At 45.5% G+C, this 16,280-nt stretch overlaps 1 protein-coding gene across 1 annotated transcript in view; it reads right to left on the bottom strand.

Annotated features, from left to right (window-relative positions):
* Positions 1-10,408: 10,408 nt before the first annotated feature.
* Positions 10,409-16,280, bottom strand: part of UROC1 (urocanate hydratase 1) — a 196,713-nt gene continuing 190,841 nt past the window's right edge. The window contains exon 20 of the mRNA XM_078661719.1: positions 10,409-10,630. Within this exon, the coding sequence (XP_078517845.1) occupies positions 10,487-10,630 (144 nt within the window). The 3' untranslated portion in view covers positions 10,409-10,486. The remainder of the gene's footprint in view (positions 10,631-16,280) is intronic.

Genomic DNA, 16,280 nt, shown 5'->3' with positions numbered 1-16,280 from the left:
CCTAGCGCTGCTGTTGACCAGGGGGCCGCATGCGGCCCCCGGGCCGTACTTTGGGTATCAGTGTATCAACCCTATTCCATAACACCCTGAAAGGTGTCTTTTCTGTCAAGCCACATGGATCAGTAGACTCCCTAATGCCCTCCAGCAGATCTCTGTAACATGTTCTAGTTCCCTGTATATCTTCTTTTAATAGTCCTTTTTACTCTTCACCTGGCCATGGTAGAGTGCTATTCTCTCAAGTTTGACAACAGTTATCATTGCATCACATATTTCCCTAGAAACAAGCTGGATTGCATTGTCCAAAATTGAAGAAAGATGCAGACCCTCTAACACAAATATTAGGAAGGAGCATTGTGATATCCTCAGTGGTCGGTGCTGCATGAATCGAAATTTGCCTAGCAGTGTAACGGTAAGTTTCAATTCTATTAAGGACACGGAGGCGAGGATTATGCTTTTGTACCTTCTCCGCTGTTTTATTACAAAAGTCACAGCAGCCAAAAACAAACCAAATAACAACAGCCCTACCTTAGAACCAAGGATATGGGCAAACAGAAAAGAAATGTCCATCAACTACAACTCCCATGAGTCACATTAGGCAGTCCATATTGTAGTCCTTTCTTAGCCTCCACTGCAGCTAGATAGGACGTCCCTCTCATGACCACTTCCTCTTTCTTCGCGCGAGGCACGCTATGTCATCACTGATCCTGCTTGGCACCCTCATTTCCTATCAAGAAAAATTGCCACAGCATCAGCAGTGAAAGGGCATGCAAAGCACGTAAAATCAACATCATCAAGTTACATCCACATGAGACTGGAAAACCTGAGTACTTACTGCAGTACGGGCGGGTAATCTCCACAGGGGACCGGGAGGGATAATCCTCGCCTCCGTGTCCTTAATAGAATTGAAACTTACCGTTACACTGCTAGGCAAATTTCGATTCTATGTCAGGACCGGAGGCTTCAGATTATGCTAGTTTAAAGCTTACTTACCACTAAATGGGCAATATCAATCACTGGTTTGAAGTAAAACCTCTTAAAGGTGGAGTCCGAAGACCAATCCGCAGCTCTCATCAGATCCTCTAATCTGGCTTCTAAAGAAAAAGCTTTCGAGGCCATGGCCCCTCTAGCTGAATGCGCACCGAACTGTTTCGTGTCAATTCCTGCTTCCTGCATGATCCACCGTACCCATCTGGCGATGGTGGGAGAAGAGACAGCATTGTGTGGCTTACGCAGCGCGATTAGCAGCTTTCGCTCGCCTGGAGGGCGAAGTTCCAAGGTTAGGTCCTCATAGACCTTTAAACACTGAACCACACACAGTTTGGGAGAGTCCGCGAAGCATGGATAAGAAATCGACTTTGAAGCACACTTCGTGCGACGCCCCAAGGTGAAGACCACCCCGTCAGGGGAAAAAACTCTCGCCGTGACATCCAAGGCACGAACATCCGATACTCGTCTGCATGAAATCAGACATAAGAGCATAGCCAACTTTGCCGAAAGTTCCTTCAAGGACAGATACTTATTTGACGGCCATGACAAGAAAAGATTCAGCACTAGGTTAACATCCCAAAGAACCGAATAACGCGGTTCTGGAGGCAAAGATAGGCGGACACCCCGCAGTAGGCGACAAACAAAAGGATGCTCTCCTAGTGGTGCTCCCGCCACTGGCTGATGCCCCGCCGAGATCGCCGATCGCATCGCATTGATGGTGCGATAAGTCAGACCTGCCGCGGCCGACTCCGCCAGATAGTTCAATGCAGGAACGACGCCTGCGACCAAGGGATCCAGGTTTCTTCGAAGACACCAGCGGGACCACTTATTCCAGGCAGAGCGATAACGCTTTGTCGTGCTGCCTGCCCAGGCCTTCAAGAGGAAATTTTCAGCTGGTCTCGAAAGGCCCAGGAGCGACCGTCGCCGCCCGAAAGCCTCCACGCCATGAGGTGAAGAGAGCTCTGAGTGAGCAGATGATGGAGTTCCCCGTCCGCGCTGAGAAGAAGCCGCGGAAACCGGGGGAGTAGGATTGGAGAATCCCAGGAAAGTTCCAGAAGAACCGGAAACCACACTTGCGACCTCCACCAGGGGGTCACCATTACCACCTCCGCCTGTTGGCGGCGGAGATGGGCCGCCGCTCTCAGTATCATCGAGAACGGGGGAAACGCGTACGACTTCTCTCTGCTCCAGTCCTGGAGGAAGGCATCTGTGGCTTCTGCTAGAGGGTCCGGCCTCCAGCTGTAGAAACATGGAAGCTGGAAGTCCAGACGGGACGCAAAGAGGTCCACTGAGAATGGGCCCCAGGTATCGTCCAGCCACTTGAACACTTGTGGATCGAGTTTCCATTGACTGGAGTCTCTCAGATATCGGGAATGCCAATCCGCCACCTGGTTGTCGTGACCCGGCAAGTATTCCGCCGTCACTGACACCTGGCGCGCTAGGCACCAGTTCCAGAAAACCTTCGCCAAGTCCGAAAGGGCCTTGGAGCGAGGGCCTCCCAGATGGTTGACATATCTCACCGCTGAGATATTGTCCATGCGAAGCAAGACACAAGAACGAACCGTGTCCTTGGTCCAGCATTGGACCGCGAAGGACCCGGCCAATAGCTCCAGACAGTTGATATGGAGCTCTTGCTCTTCGGATGACCAGGCGCCGCCTGTAGAAAACTCTCCACAGCGAGCGCCCCAGCCCGCACGGCTGGCGTCGGACTCTATCACCAAGTCTGGGACAGGACCGAAAATCGCCCTGCCGTTCCAGGCCTCCATATGCGTGAGCCACCAATGCATTTCCTCCTTCACCTCGTCCGAAAGGGGAACCACCTGATCGTACGTCAGGCCCCGTCGGAGGTGATGCGCCTTGAGGTGTTGAAGGGCTCGGTAGTGCAGGGGCCCCGGAAAGATTGCCTGGATGGAGGAAGACAGTAGCCCCACCACCCGGGCAATCTGACAGAGAGACGTGTGCGTTCGCGAGATCGTCTGGCGGAGGATGTGACGGATCTTCCCTAGCTTCCGTGAAGGAAGGCTGAGGGTGCATTGTATGGAATTCACGGTGAAACCAAGGAAAACCACCGACTGGGATGGAATCAGAACGGACTTTCCGCTGTTGATCACAAACCCAAGCCGCTGGAGTAAGGAAATGGTCTGGCGCAGCTGTAGGTCCAACTGCTCGGGGCATTGAGCCATCATCAGGATGTCGTCCAGATAGACTATCATCCGGATACCCTGGCTCCGTAGAACCTCCATCGCCGGCCGAAGAAGCTTGGTGAAACACCAAGGGGCTGAAGAAAGCCCGAAAGGAAGGGCGGTAAACTCGAACACCTGACCCCCCCACCGGAACTGCAAAAAGCGACGGTGCGGGGGATGAATGGGAACCACAAGGTACGCATCCTTGAGGTCCAGGCGTACCATCCAATCGTTCGGAAGGAGCACATCTCTCAAAAGATGAATACCCTCCATCTTGAAATGCCGGTAGACTAGCCAACCGTTGAATTCTTTGAGGTTGATAACCGGGCGTTTTCCACCATCCACCTTGTCCACCAGGAACAAGTTGCTCAGGAACCCCGCCGGGTGCCGAGTAGAAAGGCAGATGGCGCCCTTGCGAAGCAGGTCTGAAACCTCTTCGTCGACTAGGCGTGCGTCTGCTGAAGAGAAAACGATGGGAGGAGGAGGCCTGACTTGTCGGGGCTGATCGTAGAATTCTACGTGGAAACCTCGGATAGTCTGTAAAACCCAGGCATCCGCCGTGATTGCGGCCCAGGCCTCTGGAAACAAGGCTAGACGACCCCCCACGCAGACCTCGTCCGCTGAGATTACACTCACCGTTGGAGGCGTTCCCAGCAGTATTCTTGAATCCACCACGGCCACGGAAGCGTTGTCCTCTGGTAGGATAGAAGTTGTTGTAGCTTTGCGAGGAGTTGTACTGCCCTCGCCCGGAGCCTTGATTTCTGTTGGTCGCTTGCTGACCACCACGGCCGGTCGCGCGGCCCCTTCCGCGACCGGCCCCCCTGGAGAAACGCTGGTGGAAGACCCTTTTGATGTTTGACTGGGCCCTATCTAGGGACGTAAAGGTATTAACGAACTTCCCCAGTTCCTTAATAAAGGGCTCTCCAAATAGACCTCCTTGGGCCACTGCCCCTGCCTCAGAAGAGGCCAGGTCTCCTAGTTTAGGGTCTAATTTAATCAGGAGGGACCTTCTGCGTTCTGTGGACAATGCGCAGTTCGCATTACCCAGGAACACCACTACTCTCTGCGCCCCGTTAGAGAGGACCTCAGGGGAGATGGCCGCCCCGGACACCATGGCCTCTTCAGCCATGTCCAGAATCTTTGTTATGGGGCCTATGGCATCCAACAGCTTATCCTGGCAAGCCCGCCAGGAACGATCAATCCCTTTCCGAGGGTCCTTAACAAATTTCGCCAAAAAGGTAGCCATTTTTGGGTCCAATTCAGGGGTCAGGGCAACCTTCCCTTCAAGCGTAGGCCTGGGGCATTCCCCGCGCAAACAGCTCCTTGCCTCTTTTTCTAAGGGCTTGCGGAGGCGGCCAGCGACAAACTTCGCCACCTTCTCCCCAGGGGCCCAGGCCGCCGACCTCGGATGTATTATTTCGTCCGGGTCCAGCATACCTGAACTATCCTGTGGAATCTCGGTGGCGGAGCCCGAAGGCCTCCAAGAACGCTCTGACCCTTCGTCATCATCGGTGTCCGCCGGGGAGGTTGGCGCCGGTGACAAAGGGGCCGAACTGGCAGGGACTCCCGAGGGGCCCGGGGCTGGGGAGGACGACGAGGCGGGATCTATCGCCTTCGCCAAGAATGCGTCGCGCAGTCTCTCGAAGGCGTCTTTATCCAGACCACGCGCCCCACTCGACACCCCTTCTTTACAGGGTTTCTTAGGGACTGGGGGGGAACTCCCCGTCGGGGCCGTAGGATTAACTGGGACCCCTAGATGTGCCTGAGTCACCCTCTTGCACTCCTGTATGATACGTGCCGAGAGGCGTTCCTCCATAGGCCCCACTATCTCTGTAACGCACCTATATATAGAACTATCTACGGCCTGGTAAAATTCATCATCATTGAGGTAGCCCTGTGACTCCTCATCCTCATAATACTCGTCCCCCATCTCTACCAGGTGCCTAGCACTACCACACTGCCCCACGTATGGGAAGGGCCAAAGGCTAGTTGAAGGACAGGGTAACAGGCTATAGCCTGTATAGGAATTTGGGGCAGAAACAAGCCTGCACATATATGATGCCCAGTAGAACCGGGGATGTAGGGGGCACTCACCCCACTAGCGCGCTGGCCCTCTGTAGAAGACCGGGCCTCCGTCGCCTCCCTGCGCGCTAGCAACCGTTTAAAAGGGAAGCCTTACAAACTCGAGTGCCATTCAACGCCCGCAGGCGGCAGCGCGGTTAAAACCGCAGTACAGACCCCAACGGGGCGTCAATAACGATAATGTGGGGCCTTGTACCGGCTCAAAGAGCGTCAAGGTGAGGCGACCAGGCGAGTGCTCTGCAGAAACGTTCTCAGCGCGGCTCTCTGACGAGACACCGCGCCGAGGGGAACGAGACGCTTTGGCTCCCCCTAGTGGCCGGAGGCGGGCGAAAAAAGGGCAAAGGCGCGTAGGAGCAAGAAATGCTCCCGCGACTGATAATGGGCTCTGAAAAAAAAAACGGAGCACAGTAATAAACCCCACAATAAGAAAACCAACAATCTCAGATACAGAAAACCCCCATTAGTCCACAATCAAGACAAATTGAGGAGAAAGGGAGGAAAACACTTAACTGAAAGAAAGAGGAAGTGGTCATGAGAGGGACATCCTATCTAGCTGCAGTGGAGACTAAGAAAGGACTACAATATGGACTGCCTAATGTGACTCATGGGAGTTGTAGTTAATGGACATTTCTTTTCTGTTTGCCCATATCCTTGGTTCTAAGGTAGGACTGTTGTTATTTGGTTTGTTTTTGGCTGCTGTGACTTTTGTAATAAAACAGCGGAGAAGGTACAAAAGCATAATCTGAATCCTCCGGTCCTGACATAGAATCTGCATTCCATAATCTTTGGATAAAAACGAGGTAGAGCAAGTCGGTGTCTTAAGCCAGCATACATAAATGATGAAATAGAAAAGAAAGACTTATTCTTATTTGGAGGCTCTAACTTATGAAAATTAGGAGAACTGAAGATGGAAATATAATGGCCAATATTTCAAACGTGTGATATTTAAATTGAATGCACTTTCTGTACTTCTGAGAAGATTTTAATGATTTTTTTTACTGAATTGTTTCCTTGGATCTTTATATAAAAATGGACTGCATTTGCAAATTAATAGGGATTGTGTAAATAATATATTTGTTATCTTGGTTATTAGTATGCTTTTATGGTCATGCAAAATGTACCAAATAAATCTTTTTTAATTTGATCAAATATGTGGCTATTTTCTGCAAGGTCTGATTAGCAACTCGCATGTCCGCCTGAACCAATGTGTATCCGATGAAAGCCATTCTAATCAATTCCTCAATATTAACATCACGGCCACGTCACTAGGAGAAATTCCGATTCTTTTCTCAGATGATTATGCCCATATATCCTCATCACACCAGTAGGTGATGCAACATTTTCACCTCTCATAAAAAAAGTTCTCCACTAAGTGGCAGTTCCACTACAACTTTCCAAAATGGATATCATTCTTAGACAGAAGCTCACCATATAATGGTTGATTCTTTAATACCTTCTTGACATTCTCGTTTTCAAACCTCCTTCAATACAATATCTTTGTATGGCAAATTTTCAGGAGTCCAGGGTAATCAGGAGTTACTGGGCTTAAACTGTACCAATCCAAGCCTTTAAAACGTTGGTGTCCTTGGGCTTACCCTACTGTTGGACCCAAAACAGAACACCAAATATACCCACCCAGTACTTGCCCCTCAGGGTGGCTAGAGGCGGTGCAAGGCTTATTCAGGGAGGTGGCATGGGGTAGAGACAAAGACAATAATTAATTGTGCAGCCTGATCTCAACACGTTTATTTATTTTATTTTTATTTATAAAGTTTTATATAGCGCGAACTTGATCCCGAAGGATATCAGAGCGCTTTACAATTTGAGGCAGTTAAATAACTTCCCACCCTATTCCCCTATAAACCCACATCCCACTATGGAACTATTGATTATATTTTTGTTTCCAGTTGTCTTTTTAATGCTAAGTTGGATTTTGAGGTTTTAAATCATCACTTAAGTGACCATAACCCACTGACAGCACTGTTCCTCTGGGATAATAACTTTAAAAACTTTAATTCTTCTAAATTGTCCTTACATTAAATCTAAGTAAAATTTTAGAACACAGACCCCTTTCCTTCAGGTCTGTCTTTCATATTCACTGCTGCCCTCTCAGTCACCTTCTGATAGAGGAAGGTCAAAGTACCCAAAGACAAGCACAGGTTCGGGGGGGCAAGGAATCTCGCGCCAGGTGTGCTTCCTGGGGAACAGGGTCACAAGGCTTCAACACACACCCTGGCAAAGCTGATCTGTCACTGGTCTCCAGCGGGCCAACTTCATTACTTAATCAATGCATACAGTTAAATACTACAGATGAGATGAGATGTACCCACAGCAGTGGAGTATTTAGTGGAAGGGAGTCAGAGAGTCAAAGCCTGGGGTTCCCAGTTCCTCACAAATAGCTTGGCGAGTATGAAATGCAGTAAGCTGCCCAAAGGTTTTGGGGGGTGTCAGTTACAGGACGAAAATGATGCTGTTAAGATATTGTTGCCTTAGCGATCAGTGGAGCAGCATTGGTGCAAATGAATGTTTTTGTGGTCCCTGCTGCTTTAGCCGCACAATTTACCCTTGAATTATAAAATATGCTGGGCAGCGCTGACTCTGCCCCAGCCCTGTCGACACCCTCCGGCTATGCGCAGTTGCACCTTTGTTTCAGAAGAGGATGGGCCACACATTTAGACTATCCACAATAGCTTGCACAGGAAGGGGTGGCATCTTCCTCCTATGCCGCCCAAACAGAGCCCACCCCAGGTCACAGCAGCGACCTTCCCAGAGGTTTGAGGTAAAGCCGCCAAATGCGGCTGAGAGGAACTCAGAAAAGGGGATATAATTAAGGACACTTAAGGTAGTTTGCATGTTTTTCTTCAGGCTACTACTGATTATTAATTTGAGGATTGTGCTGAAGGTGCAATTGGGACATACAAATAGGATCTATTGGAATAGTGTTGAACTAACACCCTAATGATATTGGAAGTATCGACTTAAATATAGAAATGCTTCTTATAGGTATCATCTCTAAATATATTGAACTATGGTCACAAATTCCTTTACCCATTGCAGTAAGTGACACTAATGCAGATACATCAGACTGAAGATTTGACTCAATTGACAGGATTCAGCTTGTTGAACAACAATAATGAACTTGAGAGGTAAATTGCTTAGCACTCAATTATTCTGATTGAATAGGAAGGAGTATGCATAGCTCACTACTGTAACTCAACTTCATAGACCTGAAGAAGAGCTAAAAAGGCAAATATTAGGTATTTATTGACCCCTTGGTTTGGAAGTTAGATATTTATAAGTGTATATAGTGAATAATATAGAATCCTTGAATTTGTTTTGCATGTAATATAGTGTAATTTGATTTTAATCAATTAGTTTTTTTTATGTGTTATGTATACTTAAAAATGCATTGAATGTACATGTTGTAGGTTACGTAATGTTATGTGTGTGTAAAAAACTTCTCATTGAAAGGGAAACACTAGTATAATTTGTGTCAAATATATTTTGAATTGGTGTATGTAAAACTCAGATTTGTAATTTCTATATTTAACAGCCCTGAAGGAGCGCTAGTGTGCGCGCCTCACGTATTGGCTGTAGTGCTGTGGCTGCATGGCTGTATTAAATGACTCATCGAAAGAATAAAAATAAAGAAAGACATAAGGAAACAATACAAGAATTACTATTGTTTGTTGTTGGTAACTTCTCAGTAAAGTTATTCATGTATTACAATTACTATACTTGTGGGGACCAGTAACTGAGACTGTAGCTCTGGGCAATATTCCTATTACCCAGAAACTGATGTATATGACAGTAGGGAGCAATCCCAATGTGAGGACTATGTTACATTTTTCGATTTTATATGCCAAGATCTGGTCATCTTTTTAAATTAATGTATTTATTCATTTATTATCTGCACTATGCACTTTCCATGTGTGAATTCATGTTTACAGTCCAGTCCCCACAAGTTATGACTAATCGTCCGGTATTATCAGGCTCGCGAACTCCTATTTCTCTGGTCTTTTTTCAAACCTTGTATACATTGATACCCATTTTTTTTATTCAAAAATGGGTAATTTTATTATGTGGCTATTCCCATGTTGCCATATCCTTTTTCCTTTTTTCCCCTTTGTTTAATTTTACTTGAGTGTATTTTTGATTATACTTTTGAGGTCACATTGACCGAAAAAAGTTATATTGAAAGAAAGAAAAGATATATATAACACAGAACGCTTGTAACCATGACTGAGCAGGAAGCTTGTGCAAGTACCTTCAAATGCATAATGTAGGAACATTCTGCTCTTATCCCACCAGAACTTCTTCGTAGCATGCCTTTATATGTATTGCTACTCCCTTGGAGCCCAGGTCCTACCTTTCTAGTACATTCTAAACCCATTCTAGCTTGACGTGGTTCTCCTATTTGGTCAATTTCATGTTCTAGTACAAAGCTAAGGTCATTTAGGGTTGTGGGGGGTCATGGTCCTTTTGATTCAGTTGTTGATCACATTTATCATGTGTTGTGGTGTTAAAGTCCCTATCAAGATGTATAGTCATGCAGACCATGGCTGTGTTGTGTCCAGCCACTTTTCCTTCTACAAGAATAGATTTCTGTCTCTCCCTCTCCAGTGTACGACAGTTGTCCTCATTAAATGCAGGCAATGGAGTAGCGTCTGGTGTAATTTCAGTGCATTGCACTAACAAATTGTACCACATTAATAATCTTCCACATAACTTCAAAATCTTTTTGAGAACATTTCAGTGAATTATATAAGTGGCTGATAAATTGACGAGCCTTTGTTTTTTTTAATATAGGTAACCATAGTATCATGGATTGCCACCTGTCCAAATGCAGGTGGCTTTTCATGTTGATTTTCTAATTAAATCTAAACAAACCCAAGGAGGTGGTGGATTATTGTCAGGGAAGGGGAAACGCTCACAAATAAAAAGCTAACATGAGGGAAGCCTGATAAAAGGAGGCATCTAAGCAGAGCCATCTACTGGCAATAAACTCTACAGCACCACAATTTAATTTACTACAGTGGTTTCCTAATCATTGTTTTAGCTGTAAAAACAAATGCTTCAGTCTTCCACATTTACCAATTACTATCTGAATAAAAATAAAAAGTATAATTAAAAGAATAAAAAACTAGACAAACTGGTTGGAGCTGGTGTTCACATTTATGGGTATTTCAATCAATGCTTTACAATCATGTCGCGAACGGAGAAGACTTTGGGGATCAGTTCTCCCCCAGGGCTTTCTGAAGGATAAGTTCATCTTCCACCTGGTAAGGAAGAGTCACCCTAAGTCCACTGTTTTCTTCCATGGTTCGTCGAATGGTTTCATGTGCGTTCCTGTTACCAGACCAGCAGCGCCTTGCCACCTGTGAGAAAACAAGAACAGTTTAAATCATAATGAGTTGACATACACACCACTATTGGAAGAACACGCAACCTTACTTCAGAAGTTCTTAATACAGATAGAAACACTTTTTCATGCCTGTGTGCTCCCTGGGACCCACAAGCAAACTTTGTGCCTTCTTCAGGCAAAGAGCAAGTGATTCGCAATACAGTCTGAAGTTTCTACAACTTTTGCCTGTCATAGTACATCATCCCAGCTTACACTCAAATGTTTTAACTCTAAGCATGTATGACTAGAGGTCTGTTTAGATTATTGCACTAGTCGCAACAGGTTATCACAACATGTAACAGATTAATTGATTCTGCTTTATATGTACTTAAGCAAAAAGAAGAGATGATGGATGGATTGCCAGTGGATTCAAGCTAGCCGGGGTGACACCCCGAAACTGGTCCTAGGATGCTTGTTTCCAGTCCAGAGAGGACCTCGCCTGGCAGTTTGGGTCGGACTGTTCCCATTGGGAGCAGGGTCAAGACTGATTTGCATATTGCTGGGTCAAAATTGGGGTAGCGGGGTGAGTAAAGAAACTATGGATTGAACCCATTTCTGTGACTGGGGTGAATGTTTGATTTGTTCAGCATTCCATCCATTAGCTGTTCTTTTTACGTTTGCATGTACTTAAAGCACTGCTATTGCTATCCTTTAACTTGAGGTTTTTTTTTTGTTAAGTATTTTTAGATGCGTGAACACAGTCTAACACTGATGGGTAACTGACTTCACGTTTTCTGGTTTATGACCTTTGCTTAATGTTTTTCTTCACATAAGTAAAATATGTGAGGTGTAGATCGCTATAGAGCTGCACTTAGATGTGAGTGATGCTTAGAGAGTGTATTCCACGTGGGAGCGCGATCCTGAATTTGGTCTGTTTTGGACAACTTGGGTCCAGGTTGATGATGGCACAAAAATCAAGATCTCACTACGACTGGTCACCAATTACTTGATTTAGAAAACAAACTAATTCTGCAATAGGACTTCGCTCAAGCGTAGTGGGCAACTTTAATTTGGGGTGCATGGCAGGAAAAAGTTCAATACTTCACCTAAACTCAGATAAGGAAAACATGGTGGGAAAAGATTTAGTATTGTAATAAATATTTCTTGCTATTTCCCTTATTCATTTATTAATTTACCAATTGTGCGATAGGTGTATAACGTGCATATGCTACTTTCCTAATAGAAAAGAGCAATTGCAGGGTACAAAGCATAACTCTCACTACTCAAGCTTATGCACCGCTGTGATCATCATGAGGAGGAGATGGTTAGAGCGAGGAGTCTCTTCGTGTGTAGGTCATTTACCCAAAGCAGCTGAATTTCTCAGGAAACAGCCTTAATCCGCAGTTGGAACCATTCAATGTCATTACCACTCACTACGCAATGCATTTAACATGCATTCCCTTTACAACACAATCCTTTACAACGACTGTCTTTACTGCGCATGTCTTCACAACGCAAATATTTAAGGAATATTTTTTTTTTTACGCACACACACATACACACACAAAAGGGCTTTGGGTGGGAAGGTATTTTTAGGGTTTAGGGGTGTATAGGTTGGTAAGGGTGTTTTTAGAGTTTAATGGTGGGTAGGGATATGGAGTGGTAAAGGTATTTAAAAAATGGAGGGCTGGGTGCGTGGTTCGGTCATACGATCGGATTCCTCATCAGTGAGGAGGATTAGGCTTTTGTTATTTTCTGTACTGTAGGAGGCAGAGTTAGTCCAATGCACGGTAAGATAATTTTCACCATCTTTGGCACAAAGATTGAGATGGAGTCCTAGCACTTCATGCCTTCTAGCCTGGTGGGATCTTCGCTTTATGTCTGGCTCTGACCTCCTGACACAATTATGTTTCCCAGTTTGGGAGATTTGTTGGTTGCTAAACAGGGGCAGCTCCTCTGCTAAGGCAGAGGAGCGTCGCCCCACAGAGAGGGGCAAAAAGTTAAAAATTATAATAACATTGCTATCATCATTTAATTTTTCCGTTGTTACTCAGTTGGGTTGGGGCGAGGCTGGGCTTTCACAGAGGAGCTGGAGGAGCAGTGGTTCGCTCTCTCGTGGGCCAGCCAAACAGTCAAGCACACTTTGCATGTTCTCCACCCAGGAGGCAGCACACAAGTGCTTCTTTTTTCTTCTTCATCCCCCTGCAACTCACCCCGCCAATCGTTAAATAGTAGCTGCCACTGTTGCTACAGCCTTATATGAAGTGTATATGGCGATGAAAGTCAATTTCTAATTATTCACTAAGCACACAGTGACATTGGACAGTGGAGTAGTGTGGCTCACTGGTTAGAGGCAGCAGGCCTGAGAGCAGAAGTCGGCCCGGGACCAGGGTTCAATTCCCGACGCGGCAGGGTCGTGGACCTTGGTCAGCGGACTCGATAATTCTCGCTTCGGTGCTTACTCTAATCAGGGGTTCCACTCGGCAACTCTGGGCATTAGCTTGCCTAATCTCCACAACGGCCCCACCAATTCCGGGGATGCCTGGCTCCACCTTGGGGACTCCCAGCAAGGTACTATCCCACAGGGAAAGCCAGGACGGGTTCCCCAGAGTTATACAGCGCCGGGACGCCCCGTTGCTGGGGCAGCTGTGCGCTTTACAAGTATACTACATTTACATTTACACATTCATTGTCACCGCTTTGACTTGTGTGAGTGGGGCATGGCGGTGGACAGAAGACTCCAGACGATGCCCACTGATGATCACCATGACCGAGATTCAGAAACTTGGGCGGGTATGCTAGATAGTTTGATCTACTTACCGACGGATTATACCATACTGCCTTCCCAGGAGCCAGGGTCGGTGTCATCCCCAGTGGACGACTAGGCACTACTGGGACACCTGGGATGGCAGGGGCTGAGTGTGCCTGGAAGGGTCTCTGTATGTTGGGGGTCGCTGTGACCGCTGTTTGCTCCCCTCCTTCCCCATGGTCCTTCACTAGTTCCACTATACATGGCCTTCCACCCCCCAACCTCACCTTTGATATACATACATGAGGAATAGTACATCATATAAACAGTGTGGTTGTAACGGTCTACTGCCACCGCTTGGTTTTACTCTGAATTTGTTTTTTAACTGTGTTGTTGTGCTAGGATTATACTCTGTACTTGGATAACTTTAATAATGTGTCATCGGGTCTGATTTGGAATAGATGTTGCTCCGATGTTACGTGAACTATGTGTACCGCATTGATGAGCCTTATTTATCCTGGTTTCAATAAAATCCAGGTTTTTTTTTTAATTATATATAAATCGTTAAAGATTTTTAGCTTTGTGTGCATCAGAAGGTGAGCCCAATAGTCTGCTTCAAACGATATTGTAGAGGATTTTGTTTTTTTCTGAGAGGGTTTTGAAAGTATCTGGCGATGAAAGATTGCTTTGGCCTCTTTCTATGGTGGTTGGGCCATGTGTTGCGATCTGTTTTCCTTAGGGTCACTATCCATCTTTTAATTTTTGTGGTCACTAGAAAAACTGCAGAGAAATATGGAACATATATAACATTGATCTTGACATACAATGAAAACTACATTAAACAAGCATTGGCAATGTCAATTGATCTCGCTTGTAAGTAAATGTACGCAATAATGAAGATCATGACGATGTAAGAACAATAAATGATTATGACTTGCTCGATTCATGTGTAAAATCAGTTTGTTTGTGTTGGTGTTTTGTACTGGTTGTACAACGGAAAATATATGTAACTAAATAAACATTTTACATTGAAACTGGCTAACTAAAGTGGCACTTCCTGCCTGGGCAACCCCGACCCACCTTTCAACCAATAACGAGCACTCCTAATTCCTTAGGACTGAAGTGGAACCTACTGGAAGTGTTGTAAAGATACATGTGCTCTCCCAAATAGATTTGAAAACAGATCTTCCTCTGCCCGCATCCACCATGGCCAAAAGACACCACATAAAGCCACCCTACTTCTAGGACAGAAGAATGTAGCAGCACTTATTGTAGTCTAACTTGACATCCAGAGAACTGTGAGCTGTGCTGGCTTCCTGTGCCCTGCAGAGTGATCCTGCTGTACAAGAAAGGTTCTACCTTTCCACTTGCAAGTAAAAAAAGGTTTAATAGGGCAACAATGTGATATTAGTGCCTGTTTAGAGCACACCACTGTGTGCTGAATAGGCCTTAGATACTGATGCACGCCTGTATGACTGTATAATCTTTATTGCTTGATTAATTAAAATCGTTGCAATCACAGCATCTTAATTCACCACGAAAAACACATTTACGTTTAAAACAAGAGATCTTCTCTTTACAGAATACAAAAAACTGTCCCATAATACAATTTAAAACCTTTTTAATAAGCCCAAATCTAGCCATATTATATCTTTAATCACATTATACATTTTAAAGTGAGGGAGTGCTTTACATACTATTTCCATGGATATTTCCAAGAAATATTATCAACCAATAAACATTCATTTCTCCTCCTTTCAAAGTGCCGATGTGCAAAAAGTGCATCAGTTTGATGCGATGGTAACTCTGCTATTATTACATTTCAAATTAATACCATCGTACTGATGCACGCATTATTGGTAGAAGGCCAAAGGGCCCTGTAGGGATTTAAACCCATGTCATAGTGGCAGAGTACTCACTCACTGCTCAACCAGTTCAAGGTTAGCTCAGTTAACAAAGTCGTGCCTGCTAAGATTATTCTACCACCAAATTTGGGAGGGCTTCACAATGTGAACAACTTTTCTGAGGCTCCAGTACCAAGGCAACTAGGAATCGTTCTCTGCAGATGGCTAGGCTCCATTTCCTCAACTGACTTTCCCCAAGTGAACATATTTGTGGTTTTACAAATGTTGTTGCCTTATTGCAAAGTGTGATGTCTGGGGGTGAGATCCTGCTAAACTTCTCCTATGTGATTGTAGAGTTTTTCTGTCTAACCACTAGCGGTTGTAGTAGACCTTTCTACTTACTACTACTCCTATGTGAATGTAGCGTTTTACTGTCTTTTATCTTCCTTGAGTGAACTTGCAACTTGTTTATATGAAATTTTGCTGTATGTACCATTTATGTAACTCGTGTAATCCAAAGTCCTTATGTAATGCAACTGGTCCTTATGTAAAGCGCTCCGACACCTTTGGGTAATGTTCGCGCTATATAAAATCGCAAATAAATAAATAAACCCAGAACCTGGGAGAAACACAGCCAGCTGGAGAGTTACTGTAATCCGGTCTACGTCAACTAACCTATGCTGAACCCCAACACTGCGAAGCTATGTATTTTTAGAACGCAGACGTTCTACACGTGATTGGAGTACTCTACAACAGGCGCGTCATTTGGTAGATATCTGCAGCACCAATCGGAGAGCCTCCGTTAATTAGTACAAAATCCATGTGGGCAAATACCAGTGGCCCTAGTGCAAGGAAGAAAATGGGCACACTCTGTCAGCTATTTGAAATCTGAAATACAGCAGTAATCAGCGTTCAGTGGGTCCAGTGGGTCCTTCAGGCCTCTGGACCCTGGTGCAACTGCACCTGCTGCACCAGTAGATACCACATCCAAGATCTGCAACCTGTTCCAACTCTTTTGCCATGCAATGAGGACTAACGTGCAAAAAGTGTCTTCGCAAATGCACTGTTGCAAGGTATTTCCCTTACCTCAC

Source organism: Lissotriton helveticus, chromosome 9, assembly GCF_964261635.1.
Source record: "Lissotriton helveticus chromosome 9, aLisHel1.1, whole genome shotgun sequence".
Taxonomy (NCBI): domain Eukaryota; kingdom Metazoa; phylum Chordata; class Amphibia; order Caudata; family Salamandridae; genus Lissotriton; species Lissotriton helveticus.
Note: the sequence above shows the minus strand (reverse complement) of the source record. Positions and strands in the feature narration are given on the sequence as shown.